The sequence below is a fragment of the Monodon monoceros genome, unplaced genomic scaffold (assembly GCF_005190385.1).
Source record: "Monodon monoceros isolate NGI ecotype Baffin Bay Population unplaced genomic scaffold, NGI_Narwhal_1 Super_Scaffold_10, whole genome shotgun sequence".
Classification (NCBI taxonomy): Eukaryota; Metazoa; Chordata; class Mammalia; order Artiodactyla; family Monodontidae; genus Monodon; species Monodon monoceros.
In genome coordinates, this window is record NW_021703766.1 from 28,595,741 (window position 1) to 28,616,704 (window position 20,964).

Consider the following 20,964-nt stretch of genomic DNA (forward strand, 5'->3'; position numbering starts at 1 on the left):
TAACTGTTCTACTTTATCCGAGCCCCCATAAATTTTAAACCACACTATCCAACTATCCAAATTCAATCCAAGCCACAATAGTCATAAAATATCATATACCAAACTTGTCCTGTCACCATAAGGGGCTACTGTTAATAAATCTGTCCTTATTAAGGTACAGTATTCCACCATCTTGAATTCAAAGTGTTATACTGAGTTATATTTTCAGAGAACCACTACTTTCTAAGTGTTAAAACTTCAGGCAGCCTGTTTCCTGGAATGACTTTGTGTTTAATAGCAACTTTTAACATTTGATTCTGACTACATAAAAACTATAGTCTAAATATTATACTTTTAGAAGCTTGTAATTTCTGAAGATTCAATATGAGAATAGGTGGCATTAACCTAACTATATAAGGTTATTTTTTATTTGCATTTTAAAAGATCTTAAAGGTTTGCATCTGGACATCTCACTGGGGTAATTAGTACTTGTTCTGCCAACATTTTGTCCTCACCCATTCCAAGAAGGTAGCCAGGCTTTTGCACATCCTTCCCTCAAGGATTTTTTTTTCAAGGACAGAACCCACCTTCTAAAGTCAACCAATGCTCCTGGTTCTTTGTACTGCATCCTACATCATGATAGGAGTGGGAAAGGAGACCAGACTCAGGGAGATGAATACTAGTGTGGCCAGGAAGGCTGGACCATAGGCATAGGGGCCACCTGCATCATTAGCATCCTAAGGCCCAAGTGTGGCAGGGAGGCAATGGATCCAGACTTAAGAAGCTAGTTCAGCTTGGACAAATATCCATGGAGTCCATGATGGAAGCTAGAGGTCTCCCCACCCCCACCTTCATCTCAGAGTACCATTTATGCTTTCTGGATTCGTATGACTTTGGGTAGGTCCCCTATTCCCAATAATGACTGAGACTGAATTCCCTGCCATTTTGTGAGACGGGGGCTCTGATTTAGTTTGATTTAAAGGAAATAAATATAACATTTCAGACAAACCAGAGTTGTGAAGATTCATATCTAGATACATTATTGCTCTTTTCATTTTTAAAAATATCCAAAAGCCTTCTATATTCATGACCTCATTTGATTTTCACCATCCCGTGAGAAATGCTGAGTAGTCTGGGTGTTGTTTAAGGTTCTCAGCAGCCTAGGAACTGAACTTCATCATCTAATCCAGTAGCCTTCATTGTGCTCCCATGGAATTCTGCTTGTGTCTTCATTAGCTGCACCAATGTGTTCCATTACTAAATCTAGCAGAGGGGAAAAAATAATCAAGTTCATAGGGAAAAAAGTAAGTTAATGGGAACATTTCAGTTTTTAGCTGTTCTTTCATAATTTTTCATAGCTCTTTGGTGCGTGCTATAAACTAGTAAAATTTTCAGAAAAACTCTGCAATAACTGTATCAAGTTTTGTTCAACATTTGTTCAGATATAAAGTCTCAAGGCTATGGTTTTATTACACATATATTCTCACGTTTTGAGTAAACCATTTCTATTACAATAATGAAATTAAATTGCAAAGTACTGGGTTGGCCAAAAAGTTCATTCGGTTAACGAATACATCGTTCAATAAATTTCTTGGTGAAAATGAAAAATTTTTACTTAAAACCAAGTGAACTTTTTGGCCAACCCAATATTACAAAAGTAGCAAGCATGGTGTCACAGCACATCATGACCTCCAAGCAAGTTTGATTTAAAAAAAACTAAAGTCAATACTCTCTTTGGAAACTGAGTCCCCAATGATATAACACAGTTAACAAAATTGCATGGCAACTTCTAAATGCCCGTCTTCAGGTTCCAAATCCAATGACCCTTTCACATTGCAGGAAACCGCATCTGCCTAAGACAACTGCCAACACACAATGGAGGAATGCAAGGGGAGGGCAACATGGATGTCCCAGGTCTTCAAGCCCTTGCTGTTATGCAAGTTGTCTCTTACCTAATGTAATGGCCTCTGGCCAATGATACTGAAAAAGAACCGTGCAGGATTTCTAATGGCACGCTAAGATTAGTAGCCACACACAAAATCACAGAGTCATTCTAATTTTTTTTATTGAAATGACAATAAGAACAGTGACCATTTTAATCAAACTTTTACTTTACAAATATAAAAATATAACCAAAACTTCAGTTTCTTTTATACATTTTTCTATAAACTTAATGCCAGAGAAATTCTCAAAGCCAAATTATAAATGATGCTTGTACATTATGATGTGAACACAGCAACCAAAGTTTAAGTTTTTAAATGTGCTGATCTTTCCCTTAACAGAACATAATACATTTTCTCAATTTAGCTCTAGTCTTAACGATACAATCTATCACTAAAATACAAATTACATCTAAACTGGCTTAATCTAGATTTACTTAGGTTTTAGTCAGTTTTTTCACAAAAACAAGCTAGATAAATACAAGCTAATATTAAAATGTGTTTTATGGCTCAAGTCAAATTACAGTATTATACTTCTCATTACATATTTAGCAAAGGCAAACTGCTTCAAATGAGTCCAGTTTAACCCAAATAATGAGTAATGTAAAACATGTGGAATAATTATAGGAAATCAAACCTCATGCTTATATAAGCTGACTTGTATTACAGTAAAACCCACTAAGCCTTCTCTGACAACGGGACATACAAAATTTTGCACTCTCTGAAGCAGTCTTAGTGATGGGCACATACTGTTCCAAACACTATGAACTAGTGAAAACATCAGGTTTGAAGAACTCAAACATGGAAAAGGTACTCCACGAATATCATCTCAAAAAATGAAGTCATTAAAAACCTGAGAGTGTTAAGAGTCGCACCATTTAAGAAAGGGAATTTTAAGCTGATTGCCTTAAAGGAGGACCTCTACCTCTCACTTCTAATTAACCATGTAAGAAAACAGACTGGCTAGTTTGGGTATGTTTTATCCAAATAAAATGCTAACTTAACAGAACCCTTAAATATACAAAATAGGGCTTCCCTGGTGGTGCAGTGGTTGAGAGTCCGCCTGCCGATGCAGGGGACACGGATTCGTGCCCCGGTCCGGGAAGATCCCACATGCCACAGAGCGGCTGGGCCCGTGAGCCATGGCTGCTGAGCCTGCGCGTCCGGAGCCTGTGCTCCACAACTGGAGAGGCCACAACAGTGAGAGGCCCGCGTACCGCAAAAAAACAAAATAATAATAACTGAACCATACAATGCTAATTACAAGGGAAGACAATGATAAAAAGTAAAAAGTCTTGACTACTGTTAAAAGAACAAATTCATACACAGAATTATCATAATGCTATTTTAAGTATTATCTACTTTTAAAAAATCACAAGTCTTCATCACATAGAAAAAAATAGATTTCACTTTTCTTCAAAGGGATGTCAATCCTAAATATGATTTAAAACATTTGAGTAAAACTTTTTAGTTTTTCCCTCAACCTACTGAATATTTTCCAATGCCATTTAGTAGTCTTATATAGAGTATTCACTACTCAGATTACTCAGGGAAAAGAACATGGCATATATTGTAATTATACAATGCAAAAGTGGGCTCTCATTTACAAACAAACCTGGAATATAGAAGGCATTCAAAAATATAAGTTAATCAAGAGCTCATTTAAAAACTAGTCAGTATTTATTATTTAGAGAATTGGAATGCACATTTTAAGACTGTTGGTTCTTGAAGAAGTGTGATAAGAACTTACCTAATAAAGTGTTAAACAGTACCCTTGTACCCTCTTTCTAATGGAATACATCAAATTTGAACTTCCCTAGTTCTACTATTTTCATCAGGAAACTTAACAAGACAGCATTGGGATACAACTATAACTAACCAGTTCAAATACAAGTTTTAAAAATTTGTGTTTGTGTTATGAATTTTACACTCAAAACCAGATCTATTATATTCCAAAGTTACTAACTCAGCCAACTTACTGTTTTTCTCACTTAAGCCCCAGGGTATGGATGACTGACTCAAGCACTTATACAACTGGGAAGTAATGCTCAAGAAAGAATTTCTAGGTCAAAGCTTAAGTTACAAAAGGACACAAGTGGCCTCGAATCAGATGACTCTTCAACTCAAACACTCCTTACTGACAGCACTTTATAAATCACACCAAGAAAAAGTCTGCCTCTCCTCACTCTCCCCAAATGACAGGAGCTAACACACCTGCAAGTCATCACTGCAGCTTTTCACTTGGATTCCAGAAACAATCATGGAAGGTGGGCTAGATCGAGCCATCTCCATCTCTGCCTTCCCCAATCTTGTAGGATTCATCAGTGAGCTCACCAGTAAAATTACAGTTAAGTTAGAAACAAGTGAATGTAAACCAGAAGGGCAGGACTGTTACACTTGAAGGAGGATGACTGTCCACAAAATTAGGGGCTTTTTCAAAGGAGATCCCTGGTCATTTTTGGTCCTGGAGACCGGTGCTCACCTACTACTAAGCATGGGCACAGTTATAGTCACTATTAGATATGTAACTGTGTGAAGATCTGACAGGACCTCAACTAAATAAATTTGAATATTTATAAACATAATTGCTCAACTGCTCTTGGTCTGATTTGCTCAAGTCTAAATAGGGAATAATGTATGATGTATCTTTCACATCACCCAATATTCAGGAGAACAGCCCTGTGGTCAGTACCATAAAGACGTACAACTAACCAAAAGGTCATTTCTATCTATTAAAAACATTAACTGTGTCAATCTCTTTTCTTTAAGTAGCTGCATCTTATGAGATTTCCTCTACATTAAACCTACAGTCAATCATTTGTAATAAGGTATACACAATATACCATTAAGCAATAACACGACCAGCAAACTCTTTTGCCTTAAGATTTATTTTTTAATGCCCTCAAATTTGATCCTAATTTAGCAGTGTTTTTAAAAGATTTTTTAATTTGGTATTTTTCTCTTAGGCTGACAAAATCTAATTCTGATTCAGATCATTCCAAAATATTTTTGAAAAGGCTTTGTGTCACTTGTTAAAACCAAATTTTCATCTCTTTCACTGTAACTTCACGTCAATTGAAATAACTAACTTTACAATCCAAGAGTTCAAAACGTAACAGACCCACTTTTAGAAACTTCTTTCACCTTCACAGATCACCATTTTACCACGGTTGTAAGAATAACTAAGATACATAAATTCCAACAGCACAAATGTTGGAATTTGTGCATTATGGGGGAGGGTTCTAATGAGCGCTGGATCTCTCTCTTTTTATACCAATGCCCAAAACTTTCCCCAGCCTAGTCAATTTTAATAGTTTCCCGTCTGTTTAATTAGGATCTGTTGTTTGTGAAGTAAGATCTGGTGATACTGGTATAAAATGTACTAGTCAGTAATACACTGGGAGTTCTGCTGTAATACAACTCATTAAGAGTGTAGAACTGGTACAGGAGTTGCACCTTGGACTCACTCAAGCAAATCTAGCTCCCAAAAGTAACAGAAGATCCTCATCACAAAGATCTGCAACACGGTTTTGGAGTATACCCCCAAGAATGGTATCAGAGCAAGGGTCCCACAAACTTTGTTGACCTAAACCTGCCATTGTCTCTTAACATTCACCTGCCTAGTGGGGGAAAAGCAATCCTTGCCTGTAAGAATTTTACAAGTTTAATGTGAAATTAAAAAACAAAACAACAACAAAAAGCAAATAGAAAGAAGTCCACTTTCTTTAATGTTGTACAAAAAAGTATGAGTAGAACCAAAAGTAAATTGAACATTATCACATTTGTTTATACCACAATCACATTTTTCATATTAACTTTACCATTCAAACAACAGAAAGTAGGTGGTAATTTAGGGACTGGGAAGAGATAAAACCAAAAAAACTTTTCTAGCATGTTTACTCTACACTGTGTACAGCTGTGCTCACAGAGACGGCTTCCCTTATTTCTCTGCTGCGCAGGAATTCAGTTGTATATAAAATTGAACCTGAATTTTAAAAAGAACAATATCTTTATTAAAAACAGTATTATTTACATAGTTTCTACCTTAGTTGATAAAGAAATTTATTTGGACATTTCAACCCTCCCTTGACATTTTGGGCATTTTCTACACAGACACCCTTTTCTTCCACCTGTCACATCTTACACATTAAATAACAGTATCGCTGAATACTTACAATTTAAAAAATTTTTAAGAGTGTAAATTTGATTAATTATCCACTTTCCTTGAGGGAAGGAAAAGTTATTATACCTCATTGTATTCTGACCACTCAGCACAATTCCTGTTACCTGATAAGTAGTGTTTAAATAAATGAATAATATGACTCTTTTTTCATATCCCATACTTCACCGTGTAACCCATCAGCAGACCAAAGCAAAGGAACAAAAGATGAAGTCTGATTTCTGTGCCAAAATAGAAAGACCAATTTCATACTAAACAAGCTTTCATAGAAGGCCAAAATCACTACTGAAATTTTTTTTAAACTAACATTTATTAAGCACTTACCAGGTGCCTGGCATTATTCTAAGCTCTTTATATGTATTATTTCATTTAGTCCTAACAATTCTATGAAGCTGGGACTACCATCTGCATTTACAGATAAAGAAACAGGTATAATAATTTGTCAAAGGTCACATTGCCAGGAGGCAATGAAGATGGAATTCAAATCCATGTAGAATCCATATTATTAACCACTATGTTATTCTGATTGACTCAAGGACCTCAACCAGTACAAGTCAATTTAAAAAACAAAACAACACACATTTCTCATCACTCCATCTGCCTTAAAAAAAAAAAAAATCAAATTCCATGTAAAAATTCAGGACTTAATCCCACATGCCCCAACTTGGGCCTGAATAGATTTCCAAATGGAAAGAGAATATGTATTATACCTAGAGATTCAATTCTCCACATTTTTATATACGTAACTCCCATCATATTTATTATCCTCATATTTATTATACATTGCTGACTACTATTTTACCATCTCTTCTTTGAATGAAGACTTCAAACTTAACTGTAGAGAATATCAGATTTGGGGAAGAACAGATGCACAAACACCAGAATGTCATGCTGCAACTTAGGGTCTGAGGACACAGTCATATTTAATCTTTGGCTTAATCTGCACAAGACCTAAGGATCCATCTACTGTCTTAGTTTCCTTGAAGACCAAAATTTATGAACTGTTCCTCCTCAAGTGGCTTGGATTATTTTAAATCTGGCAGTTTAGACTAATCAACCACAAAACATCCAACTTTCCATACCTGCTCAAAAGCTGGGGGAGACTAGAAATGATGGGTCCATATCCAGGTGCATTGTCATACAGTTCAAAAAGTGGTGCAGCTACCAGCTTGTAATTTTTAGGGACTGCAAACAAGGCTAAAATAAGATAAAACAGTATTCATTTTCTATATTTTCTTATATAATCACTGCTTCTACTTCGCTAGTAAAGTATAACCAATTTTACATTTGAGAAACTTTTGAGGAAAAAGTTAACTCTCATTAACACACTTTGGTTGTGTCTTTTAAGCAAAGTTCATAGTCACAGCTTTGAAACTGACTCTCCAAAGAGATCTATGCTGTTAACAACCACGAGCACCTTATGAGTGCTGGCCCTGGGAGAAGGGGGAGAAGACCCCTGAGCTTCTAATTCATTTTGTATTCCATTTTAAAAGTAACAAAAAATGGAGTAATTATTTGTTAATATGCACAACAGAGCTAAAGACTATATTTAAAAAATCAATTCATCTGTCTCATAAAATTTTCAGTTTATCACAATGTGAAAATCAATACAAACAGCTAAACAGTTATTAACAATATTATAATCTGGTATTTTAGGCTCTAGTTACTTACTTTTCCCTGTAACATGACTGGCAGATCCAAGAAAAACTAGGTAATTCTGTATAAAAATGGTATGTGCTTTTAGTTTAATGATAAATCCCCAAATTCAAGGAACTTGGGAAAAACACAAATAGAAGTATCCTTGAAATTACACTGCAAAAGTTTTTAGATGGCTGCCTTCAAAAACAAAATAACTTACCCTTCTCTTGAAGCTGAACCAAAAACAACTTCTTATGTTCCTTAGGTTTTGTAATATGTGCAGGAATATATGGATACTAAAATAACAAGAAAATAATTTGTAGTTGCCAAGACATCCCTGATACCTCCCATGCCTCCACTGACCAACTTCTCCTGTTTCAGACATTAAGCTCAAATATCAGCCCTCTGAGACCAAGTTACTCATAACCCCAACAAAATATTAACACGTACACCATGGCTTCATTTATTTCTTACATGTTTACTCCCCAATATACTGTAAACTGCTTGGAGAAGAAGAATCCTTTCTAGTCTTCCCTTTACCAGGATCTGGTACCTAACAGATGTACTAATAAATAAATGCTTTAATAAATATAAAATATCAAGTAGTAAACCATTCAACTGTTCAAGACAATTAAATATGTACACATAGGATTTATTGCTTGAGAAGTTTAAACACAATGAAGTCTGATATTAATGTTTTTAATAAAAGTTGTCTTTTAAAAATATATCACTAAGTTAAATTTTCTAGAATCTTGATGTGGACATGTTTACTATATTAAAAGTTTAAATACAGCCCGTGAGGTATTTAACAGGACATTCCTCCCCACAACAACCACACACGTATATGGGACACATGCTGCAGGAACACCAGGTGAGCCGTCTTTGTCAGCTGGACAAAGTCAAATTGCTTGTGAAAAATGAGAAAATATTTTGAAGAATTTAAAGGGATGAAGAGAATCAGAGAGAGAAGGTTGCTACCTGAGAAAGAAGAATTTTAACACAGAGAATTTTACAAGTCTAAGATAGAGACTTCTTTTTGTTCTGTGTGCGTATAATGAAAACCTCTCCTACATCTCCCCATAATACATTCAGAAAAATCTACTTTTCTTTGAGAGTATTTGAGGGCAGGGGAATTAACAAGTGCTGAAAATAGGCGTAATGGGAAAGGAGGATAAAAACAGTGGCTGCCAAAAGGAGGTATTTTCACCCCCATTTTATGTAAGGAACTTGTGCAGAAAGGCTAAGTATCTTTCCCATGATGATACAGCTAAGCAGCAATGCCAGGATTCAATTGAATCTATCCAACTCTCATCTAACTATAAAAGCCTGTTATTTCCCACTATGCTGTCCCAATGGCACCCAACCAGTACTCTGGCTAGAATAATTATGTACCAGAGCCATCCCCAGGGTATAATGAATCAAGACAGTTATCCTAGACTTTGGAGGTACCCTACACAATCATGAAAACCAGGCACATTGGCAGCAACAGAGACAAAGAAGTGAGAAGAGCCTGAACAGCACAGTGAAACCTGTGGTTCACATACAACAAAAGTTCCCAAACCATGGCCAAACCAGTGACCACCATTACCCCAGTTTTCTTCTACTCGAGGCTATATGTTCCTTTTTGTTTAAGCCTTTCTTTTCCATTCCTCATCTTGGTGTTTAAGCCAACTGCACTTTATACAAAAAGACCAGGGACATGGTGTGATGCTCTTTTCCCACTGACACCTAACCAATACCCTAAATTTACTAAATAAACACACAATCCTTATGTCATATCTTGTACTAACAGAGCCAAGCTTAGGGTTCAGTGAATTAAGAGAACTGTCCTAGAACCGTGGTAGGGGAGGTGAATGAGGGTATTCAGAAAAGTAGCCTGGAAAATGTTGGTATTATTACTGAGCATTTGCCAGTTAGATCAAGGAATGTTCAAGAAACCAAACAAAGTTTATAATAATTGTTCTATTTATCTTTGGACCAGAAACTTCACTATTTCCAGATGAAATTATACTTTCCTAACCCCAAGACAATTCTCAGGTAGTGAGCATGAGCACCAGCTTCCACAGCACCTTCTCTTCCTATCCTGCAGCTACACCAGAGTCAGAAGACAACAAACAGAACAGTCCTCTGCTTGGCTAATATTCTGTGCAATTCTTGACCTGGAACATCTTATCATGCAAAGAAGTTATCAAAGGCATAGAGCCTTGTCAGAAGAATTCAGGATCCAACTTACTGAGGCTCCCATTAGTCAAAAGATAGGAAAATTTGAGCATTAGTAACATTAGCAATCATTATAATGGATTAAAACACATCAAATATATTGAAACCCTTTAGGTCAAACGACACTTTAAAAGGTCACCAAAAGAGATGCTTTTTGTGCTTCTCATCGGTTTCTCATCCCACCTCAAATTTCAGGGAGGCTGTGCTTTAAAGTGTCAAAAAGCTCCCTTGCTTGCTTCCAACATCCCACTCTTGCTCTTCAGCCTCAAAGCATTTCCAAAGCCCTGGAAATTCTCTCAACCAGTGATAGGTCTCAACATGAAAGGGCAAGGGAGTTATTACAACCCTCATCCAATGGGGGATGGAAGTCCCTGGCCTTCCATCCTTCCAACAGACAATTCTGAGGTGCATCCCTCATGGTCCTTAGCAGGATCAATCCAGTTACCCACAGGTGTAATAAAATCAATTATGTACCCCTTTTTTAAAAAAAAAACAAAACTTCTGCTGCTTCTGGTCTCCCTTTCCCTGCACTCTGCTGCTTCCTGGGATCACATCCCAAACAAACTACCTGCACCCAAGTCTTTGTCTTACTCTCTTTTTGAATAAAGTCATGACTTTGGAGGATGCTAAGAAATTAACTCATTCTTCTGAACACCGGTAAGTAGAGGAAAAGAAGCATCTGTTTCTTCCTACACAAACTATACCTCAGAGTAACAAATAATTGGTAAGTTTTTCTTTACATAAGGAACACAATCCTGATTAATTAATAGATCTAGGAAACTATTACCCATGAGCTACTAACATTATGAAAAGAAACAACCAGACATTAGAAAATTCCTGATGGAAGTAAACAATACCACCTGCGGTAGCCAGGCTCCAAGATCACCCTCAATGATTCCTGTCTCATGGTATCTCCTCCCACAATGTACTATGTTGGTCTGTGTGACCAAAAGCATACAGCAGAAGTGATGGTATGTCACTGCAAAGATTAGGTTATAACAGACTGGGATGCCAGCTGTCTTACTAGGAGTTGCCCTATGGAGATGCTCTCACAACAACTGAGGGAGGCCTTCAGTCAGCAGCCAACAAGGAACTGAAGCCTTCAGTTCAACAGCCCAGGAGGAAATGAGAGGTATGCTAACAAATACATGTGTGAGCTTGGGATCAGATAATTCAGCCTCAGTCCAGCCTTCAGATAATGCAATCCCGGCCAAGAACTTGACCATAACTTAGCTGGGTGACAGAACCACCCAGCTAAGCAGCTCCCAGATGCCTTACCCTGAGAAACTAAGATAATAAATGTCTGTTGTTTTAGGCTGCTAAGTTCTGGGAAAATACGTATACAGCAATAGATAAATAATATACCACCTATGACAATCCTTGTACCCCCTTCGCAAAAAAGCTGAACCCAAATCCAGTCTCGTGATCTAACTAAGCAATTTATATAGGACACGGAGGAGAAAGCTATGTGTTCAATAATAACAGGGGAATGCAATCAGCAATGAAAACACTAAGGACTTTAAATGGCCTGTCTCCATTAACAAATAAATTACAAGGAAAGAAAGAAAGACAGGGAGCCAACCTACAGAAGAAAAAGAGACTTAAGAGACTATCCTAGGGACTTCCCTGGTGGTGCAGTGGTTAACAATCCACCTGCCAATGCAGGGAACACAGGTTCGAACCCTGGTCCAGGAAGATCCCACATGCCACAGAGCAACTAAGCCCGTGCGCCACAACTACTGAAGCCGGTACACCCTAGAGCCCGTGAGCCACAACTACCGTGTGCTGCAACTACTGAAGCCCACGCACCTAGAGCCCATGCTCCGCAACAAGAGAAGCCACCGCAATGAGAAGCCCACGCACCACAATGAAGACCCAACGCAGCCAAAATAAATAAATAAATTTTAAAAAAGAGACTATCCTAATTCAAACAAATTATAAAAATAAAATTTGAAACTATCAGGGATATTTGAACAGTGACTACACATTTAATGATATTATGAAATTATTTATTTTTAGTACGATAATGGTAGCACTGTGGTTATTTTTTAAAAAGATCCTTACCTTTTAGAGATGCACAATAAAATATTTACAACTGAAATTATATCTAGGATTTGCTTCAAAATAACCCAAGATGAGGGCAGCAAGAATGGAGCAGTCAGAGGAAGGATAGGGTTGGTGAAGTTTGACCGTGAGTTGCTAACTGCTGAGGGTGGATGATAGGTAATGAGGTTTGTTTACTTTTACTATTCTATTTTTGTATATATTTGAAATTTTCCTTTAAAAGCAAAAAATGCTTGGCTTTTAAAATTTAAATTAAGTAGGGAAGAAAGGAAATTTCAAGTCAAATTCTACTATGATCTTTTTAAATGGCTGGAATTAAATCAGCTTCCTACTTCCCCAAATGCCCAGCAAATGTAACTGAACACTAACCTGAGGAGGTTCAAAATTTGGTCTCCACCAGTTACCAATGCAGTCATCAATAACCCAGTCTTGCAGGACTCCATCTTGACGACCCAGTATCTGTCAAAAAGAAATGATAGAGCCAGTAAACAACTAAATATACATAGCCATGAATATCCTTCTTCAGTGAAGAAAACATCTTTGGCAGCACTCCTAATGGAGACTAATGGCTAATATGCCTCCCACATGGATTTCCTTTCTATAATTTGTTTATTATTTATTATCTGTGTCACTCTGCCCAAGACACACTATTAGTTCAAAATTAGCAGTCTAGCATCAACATAACCATGGAGGACCAACACATCTGTTCTATGCCCTTGCTATGCATGGAAAACCAAAGGTGATCAATTACCTACACCAGCCAACGGCATACAATAGTTTTTTCTAGAATCAACTGTAGCTTTTGTAAATCACCCATCTAACCAACCTATAGAAATAAGTGTGCAATATTCACAATTTTCATTTCTATAAATATGTATAACGTAAGATTAAGGTTATTTTAATCAAAGCTATATTCTATATATTTTAATTGGTCAAAAATTCGTAATAAGAAAGAACAGTTCCCTGTCCCACTTCACCATTCCCACTGGCTATAACTTTCAACTCTTAGCTGTTTTCCCCCAATATTTGCCTCTATTTTTAAAAGCATTCTTCTTATTTTTAAATAGACAGTTTATCTCAGTTTTACATTTACAGAAAAGTTGAAAAGGTGGTACAGAGACTTCCCATATATCCCATACCCAGTTTTCCCTACTTTTAACATCTTACATAAGGATAGCACATTTGCCACAACTGATGAACCAATACTGATACCTCCTTATTAACTGAAGTCTTTATTTTAATCAGATGACCTTAGTTTTTACCCAATGTCCTTTTTTCAGTTTCCAGAATCCCATCTAGGATATCACATTATATTTGCATTTCTCCTCAGGCTCCTCTAGACTGTGACAGTTTCTCAAACTTTCCTTATTTTTTATAACCTTGACAGTTGTGAGGAGTACTAGTTAGGTATTTTGTAGAATGTCCCTCCATTAAACTGGTAGAAGTCTGTAAGTCTCCCTATTCAGGATGTAAACTTTCATGTATTCTCCCTACCTCCTCAACTTTTTCATTGTTTAGTGTTTTCTGATTCAATCTCTATAGAGAATTAATCAGCAGCCAGTATTTGCCTAAATGTACAGAGTGGGGAAGACGATCTAGGTATATAAATAATCCTATACAGACTGCCAGTCAATTCAGTTTTCAGTCCATGCATGCCCCCTCTTTCACTGGCACTAGGCACCCCCCAATTCCTTGGCCCTTCTGGTGTTCTACAGTGCTGGGTCCTGGACTTGCCCTTCTGCTGGGCTGAGGTTCTGGCTAAGTCAGTTATGATTTGCTCATCTGCTTTCTAGCTTCTAACAGTTTTTTCTTGCTGCTATCTCATTTTGCACTCCCTCAATCCTACTGGATTTTTACCTTTCTAAAACCCCTTTACTACTTGTCGGTAGAGTTCTGAGAAAAAGCTGAGGTAAGCAGGTAGGTTCAATCTACCATATGTAAATGAAAGTCCAAACACAGCACAATATTTAAGAGTTGTAATGCATTTAAAAAATACAAAAAAGACAAACCAATAGGTCAAAGTGGTAGAATTACAGGTGATTTTAGTTTTGTCTCTCCTACTTTCTGTATTTGCCAAACCTGTTGTACAGAATATGTATTAGTTTTGTAACTAAGGGGGTGGGGGGATTGCATGCTAAAAAGGAAAAATATTTAATAATGAAAACAGCTTACAATCTCAAAAACCTCCAGCAGCTATACGCATTTGGCCCCAAGTCTTTAGAGACAGACATTAGAACAACTTCTAAGAAGTAGCACAACTTGGGCAAAGCCTAAAAGATATGGGCAAAAATGAAAACAGGTATATAACAGGGATCATTCCCTTGTCAAAATTCTATTGACACCTATTCTGGAATAGAACTACCTGCATTCAAATCTCCAGCTTCACAACACACTAGTTGTATAACATCAAGCAAGTTACTTGAACTCTCTGTGCTCTAATTTCCTTATCGGTAAAACAGGATTAATAATAGTACCCACTTCCTAGTGCTGTTATGATGAGTAAAGGAATTATCGCATGTAAAGCACTTAAAGTGCTTAGCAGTCAGTGCTCAGTAAATGTTGTTTCATTAACCATTATTGCTGTATATACAATACCAATGTAAAATAATGTTAAGATAAAGTAAGTATAAGTTCAACTTGCAGAAAATAAACATTGTACTAAGATTCTCAGGTTTAAGTTTTATTTATTGAAAACTAAATAGTTAAAATAAACTCATCCCTTTCAAGACATAAAAAAACCTGATTATGCATTAAGTTGATAGTATTTAAATGAGCATTAATGAAACCGTCAAAGTGTTTAAATAGAAAAATACCTCTGTCATTAAGCGTTTTAGTCCTTCAACTTCATCTTCTCCTGGGTTAAGCTCACCACCAGGTCTGTATAAAGGTTAAGAATTTCAGCTTTCAACTTAATACAGTTTGGGGATAACAGGAAAAACACAATAATAATTATTTCTATCAAGTAACTGCATAACACATTTCAGTATCACACGATAAGGCAATCAAAGCAAACTAATGTCAAATGGAGGGGGAGAATGTGCTAGAAAACTGAATTCATAATGTTAAGTCGCCTGACTAACAGTACACAAACCCTAGTTTTAAATAAACAAAATAGGTACCGCTACATAAACATCACATAATTGCTGGAAATCAGTCCATCCCACTCTTTTCTCTCTGGACGTTATCTGGTGATAATGGAGTCGAGAAACGCCCAGAAAGCAGTGGACCCACATTCTCTAGATCTTAAGAATGGGGCATTTTTCAAAATTTCCAAACTAGGTATTTGAGAACTCTCTTTTTGGCACAATCTGGTCAAACAGTTGTGGACTAAACACGTATTGAGAGATTTATGAGCTTAAATGAGAAAACTAAACAATTATCTATAAAAATGTAACCCATTTTAAGAATAGGAAACACTATTCATCCTAAGCAGGAAATAATATCAATTGTTCTTAGTGATGCTACAAAGACACCTAGAAATTGAACTCAGACTCATTTGTTTCATAGGGCTCCTATCAAGCTCAGTCACTAATATCAACAATACACAGAAACATGCAGATTTGTACTTAGGCAATAAATGAGCACTGCGCTGGAGAAAAAAATGCTTTTGAGTTTCTCTTTCTAAAGACTCCATTAACAGCAGTGTTTGTTGAGATAAATGACTAAAAGCTAAAACTGTATTCCAAAGCTGCAGAGAACAGCAATCCTATTAAAAGTTGTTAATTTCCAATGACACTTACAGTTTAAAGAAAGTTGTTCCCAGCTGTAGCAGTAACACATGGGGTAGCCGGTGCTCATGGACAATCAAAACCCCTTCTACAGTCCTCCTCATGCCAATTTTATCAAATTCCTCCCTCATGCGCTGAAATCTGGCTGCAACGGAGCTGTCCTTCTCATAGAGGGGCTCTTTTGTACCAAAAGTGTAATTGGTTAGAGGGTACCTGTGATCCAAAGACAAACATCAGAGAACTGCAGAACATAACTTAGCAGGACAGATACCAATCACATATAAGGAAACCACGGTAAAAAGTTTATATATTACACTCAGAGACAATAGGATATGTCCAAAGTTAAACAAGTAGTTAATAAAACAGCGGAGACTAGAATCTAGCTCTTTGGACTCTAAGGCCAGAGTTTTCATTAGAACAAGCTGCTACTTCATACTTGAACTTTCAAGCACAGATGACAGTATCCTTAAAGCCCTTAAATGCTTAGAGGAGTGGCTATCTGAATAACTGGTAATCCTCTGGTTTTAGATCATGGATGCTACACTAACACTGCCAACCTGGCTAATGCGCCCTTGGGTTCCTCTACTAATCTAATCATAAATTCTATTAATTATGGGCGCTAATGGTTAATCTCTCTTTTCCTACAAGCTGAGTCACCACTTTCCATCATCTCCCCAGTTATTTTCTATTTCTCCCAGTCAACAATCTTCAGACTTTTCTCATACCTTTCTTCTTCAGATGAACTTTTCTTTTCCTTCTAAGCCTTTTAGCCTTCTGCATTTATTCTATTCAGTATCCCTATTTTTCCTTTCCCCTCATTTGAATCTTTTGCCCACTAGATGTAATCTGAATATTCTCTCCTCCTTTATCAAGAGTTCAAAATATGACTTATATTGAAGACAGTTTTCTTCTTGCCTAGTAAGATTTTTTCCTTAAAGATAGTTTAAAAACTCATATTTATATTTCATCACAGGTACCACCTTGTAACCCCTCGATCATAAGACTTACAATAAGCAGTCTTTGGTTATAAGCCTTTGAGTAAGAACGCTTTGGCCACACCTGTCTGTCCCCAATGCATTTAGTCTACCAAAACACCTTGCATTAGAAATCAACAACAGCATAACTAATCCACTTAGTTATTCTTGAAAGGGGAACAAATCAAGGTTGCCAAAACTTAAAAAATTACTTTAATCCCAGAGGCCAAATTCTAGACATAAGTGAAGCAGCTCTAAAATAACTAAAATGAACTATTTCCAAGATGCTTTAAAGATTTTAAGAATTTCCCCAGTAGACTCAGTGCTAAATCTAACATCTTCATCACTAGCAGCAGCAATCCCACACAGCACTGTGTGCCCTGCAACTAAAAAGAAAATGCTTTATACATATTAACATTTAGTTCTCACAACCTGAGTTAGAAAGAATTAAGGACAGCTATAACACATCTCTACTGTAAAAGCCAGCTCTCCCATCACAAGATGCCATCAAGATGAAATAAAAGAATTTTCAGCTGTGAAATGAGAGTGCCAGCCCAGATACATCTGTAGTATTCCCATCATACTGTGAGCTTTGTAAAGCAGGGACTACACCTTACTTCCTCACCCCTGTATACCCAGCATTATTCCCAGTGCCGACTACAAAGTAAGCATTCATGCAATATCTCATACAATACTTCCTAATAAAATATATTGGAGGAGAGAGAACTTGTTTTCAATTCAGACCATTACTCACCCATGTGAACTGAGTTCACAACACAATCATTTCTGAATACTTTGTTTATATAGGAGAGGAAAAGTACTGCAAATCCATTAACCCATAACTTTAATGGAGCAAAAATTAAAACATTTTCACCGTTAGTTCCATATAATGGCTTGATGCAAATTGATCCAATAATCAAGGTAAATCAAGGGAAAATTGAGTCCTAGTTCTAATTACCAGTGAAAGTAATCCAGAAGCTGTGCTTTCACATTTTTTAGAAAAACATTTAGCCTTTCCCATTTCATGGGAATATTACGAGGATTTTTCTAAAGACATCATAGGAAATTAAAATGCTATTATGTTAGTGTAATAGCTAAAAATATTAACTTGTATAATATCTACTAGTTCCAGATTTCATAAACCCAACATTTTTATTACCTGAATTTCCAGTACCTGTTTTGTCAATTAAAACAACAATAACCATCTTTTGAATTTCAAATCGCTTTTGAGGAAAGAAAGTTCATTTATTTGAATATAAAATAGAGAAACACCTAAAGTGTCCTACCGAAACACCAGTATCAGTAAATCCTTGCACCCTTTAAATACTGACCAGCATAAACTGGCCGTTTTCTTCCATGACAGTCAGCACCACGGTGCCTCACAAACTTTCAGAGGTGATTAAAAAAAAAAAAAAAGCACACATAATTTCTTGAGCAAGACACAGCCCGAATGTCAATTCCCTGTCACAGCGAGGTTACTTTTGAGAGCGGCTTCGAAATGCAATGGCTTGAAGAGCTTAAACAGAAAGATGCTGAAAATAAACGCAGCCCGCAATGGGATCTCTGGAGCTTCATTGTGGTCCTCGCCACGGTCTGAAAGCCCAACCACAATGAAAGCCGCAGCCCCCTCCCAAGATGGGCCCTCCTGGGCGCTTGGATCCTGTCGCTGCGGCAGGGAAGACACATGAATGCATAGGGGGAAGCCAGATAGCCCTGAGCAGACGAATAAAATGTGTACTCAGGAGCTGAAACGCAATAAAGCAACAGAGGAAAAAAACTAAACTTGCGCATTATAGCTAGATCTCGAAATCTATTAGAGCAAAGCGAAAACTGCAAAAGCGATGCTACGTTATACCACTCATGCCAAATAAAAACACACAATACGATACCATACACGCGATGCTGAAGGATAAACATCACGGTTTGCGGCCGCTTATCTCCGGAGAGGTGAGGAAAGAATGAGCTCACAGCAAAGGGGGTTTTCCTACAATGACTGAATGCAGGGGCATGGGAACAAGCTATCTTTCCAGAAAAGGGAAAACCCTCTCAACTAGGACTCTAGCCCCGTGGTGCTGGAGGTCGAAGAAGCGGAATCCCCCGAGGGCGCGCCAGAAGGAGAGGACTGGAGTCTTTAGGGGCGCTCACGACGAAGGGGATGCCGACTGGACAGCGCGCGAGGGCCAGGCCGCACTTACAGGTTGATGGTGCGCTCCAGGGTGAGGGGCTTGGTCTGCTGGATGTACTTGTTGCCGAACTGGTTGACCCCGCGGGGCCAGCCGGTCTGCGAGCGATTGGGCGGCACCACGGACATGCTGGCGAGCTCGGGCACTAGCGGCGAGCGGAAAAGGAGTGGCAGGGAGACGTTCCCTGTGCGAGCAGCCGTTATCTGCGGCCCACTCAGCAACCGCCGCCCGCCATTAACAAAAAAGCGCCCGAGGAGGCGTACGTACGCCGGAAGTGCAGCCAGAGCCTCTGGCGGCAGGAAGTAGAGAGGCGGTGGCCTGCCCGACCGAGCAACATCGATCCAATCGCTGCTGGGATGGCCACAATATCTGGAGCTCCCATTGGTAAGTCGGGTATGGGGTCCGCCTCCCTTTACTTGGGTACTTCCTATTAGATAGCGGTGGAGAAACACGGGAAATGAGGCATTCTGGGAATTGCAGTCTCCGTAGGAAAAGAGCCGCTAGGTTAGCGTGACGTGGGTCTTGCAGCTTGCGAGGAGATGAGTGGTAAGCGGCCTGCTGAGCCCGTCCCGGGCCGGGCTGGGAAAAAGGGAAAGAAGGAGGTGATGGCGAAGTTTTCGGATGCTGTCACGGAGGAAACCTTGAAAAAGCAGGTGGCTGAGGCCTGGAGTCGCAGGACGCCGTTCCGCCACGGTAAGCGGGTGCTGTGAGGGGGGAGGCGCAGCGCCGGGTCGGGGGCCTCTGAAAAAGTCCTGGCACTCTAGCCGATTCCTGAGCAGCGAGGCCACAGGGGAAGAGGCTCTTGGAGAGAGCGTGACTTTGCCACCTCCGACTCTCCTGCCTGGCCTGCTGTCCCTTTTCCAAGTTCAGTTTGGATTTAGAAACCTAGAAGAGGAAGAAATGAAGGCCAGGGAGTTTCGGGAAGTACAGGGCATGCAAGTTCATGGAAATTCTGGAATTAGAGGTGAGGTAGAATCTTCTTCACTGATTGTGGGTCGTTGGGCAATGGGTTCAGCTCCTTACTATGTAAAGTAGGATAACTAATAGTATTTCCCTCGGAAAGGTGTTGAGTGTGATTAATAAGCTAATGTATGTATGCATCAATACATATTTTTCTGAGTAAGGACCAGTAAACATTTGGACACATAGTCGAGGGCTTTTGCGGTTTTCCTCCGAAGGTAACGCTCGTTTGTCCCATGATAGCGTAGCCAGAGCATTTGTTGGGAGCTGCCAGATAGCAGGCACCTGAGCTTACTCAGTTTTGCCGGCCTGTAGTTCAACAACGTGACCCATGAAGGTAAACATGGTTTTGACCAAAGGAAGGAACCTTCATCAAATGATTCCAGTCTCAGCTTCAAATATCACCTTATAGGATAAGAACTCTGCTTAATGCATCATGCTTTCCCTTCTAAAGTTTGCCAATGATTTTTGTTTCAGTGGTTGAGTGCTTTAAGAGATGAGTCCTTGGTGTCCCGGATGCACATAGAAAGTGGTAGCTTAGTGTTTGGAGCGTAAGCTCTGGACACTCAGGGACTTTTCAGTTTCCTTATGTGTGGGATAGAGATAGTGATGACGTCTACCTTAGAACTGTTGAGAAGATTAAATGAGATAATGCATGTTAAAGCACCACAGTGCCTGGCAACTGGTGGGAGGTGGTGGTGGTTTGTATTAGAGGGGTACATAATCTGTCCCACCAGAAGCAGTGGGTAAAACGTTGAGGTAAAACTCAAAGAGTTAGAGGAGGTTATGCCTGACCTGATTTTTTTTTTAAGAAGTATGTATTTTATAACTTCCTCTAGCAGTAACTTAGGCAAAGAAAAAGGGTTGAAGAAAAATTGGCTACCAGTATTGTTGTTCTCATTTTTAATTTGCTACTCTCATTTGAAGTTTGGGGGGAAATGAATTAAGACTGTACAATACATTCAGTTGAATAAGCAATCGTTGAACTAAAAAACCCCAAAAAGAGCAGAAATCTTAATTTAATGACATCGTTTGTACTCATCTTAAGGACTAATATTTTTAAGCACAATACCTTTAAAAAGTAGTATTAAGTGGAGG

General features: G+C 38.4%; 2 protein-coding genes across 8 annotated transcripts in view; one reads left to right on the top strand and one right to left on the bottom strand.

Annotated features, from left to right (window-relative positions):
• Window positions 1-5,622: 5,622 nt before the first annotated feature.
• Window positions 5,623-19,190, bottom strand: NUDT21 (nudix hydrolase 21). Its single transcript, XM_029211071.1, has 7 exons — window positions 18,919-19,190; window positions 15,762-15,962; window positions 14,835-14,898; window positions 12,391-12,480; window positions 7,958-8,033; window positions 7,182-7,296; window positions 5,623-5,904 (listed from the first exon to the last, which is right to left on the bottom strand). The coding sequence occupies exons 1-7, from the start codon at window positions 19,032-19,034 to the stop codon at window positions 5,883-5,885; spliced, it is 684 nt and encodes a 227-aa protein (XP_029066904.1). The 5' UTR covers window positions 19,035-19,190; the 3' UTR covers window positions 5,623-5,882.
• A 146-nt stretch (window positions 19,191-19,336) lies between these two features.
• OGFOD1 (2-oxoglutarate and iron dependent oxygenase domain containing 1) overlaps window positions 19,337-20,964 on the top strand; it is a 38,643-nt gene continuing 37,015 nt past the window's right edge. For 3 of the 7 annotated variants that reach the window (XM_029241126.1, XM_029241117.1, XM_029241110.1), the window contains exon 1: window positions 19,354-19,599. In XM_029241126.1, coding sequence (XP_029096959.1) covers window positions 19,446-19,599 — 154 coding nt within the window. In that variant the 5' untranslated portion in view covers window positions 19,354-19,445. Of the gene's footprint in view, window positions 19,600-20,964 lie in introns of all 7 variants that reach the window. The other 4 variants (XM_029241102.1, XM_029241135.1, XM_029241161.1 and 1 more) reach the window with 4 other exon arrangements.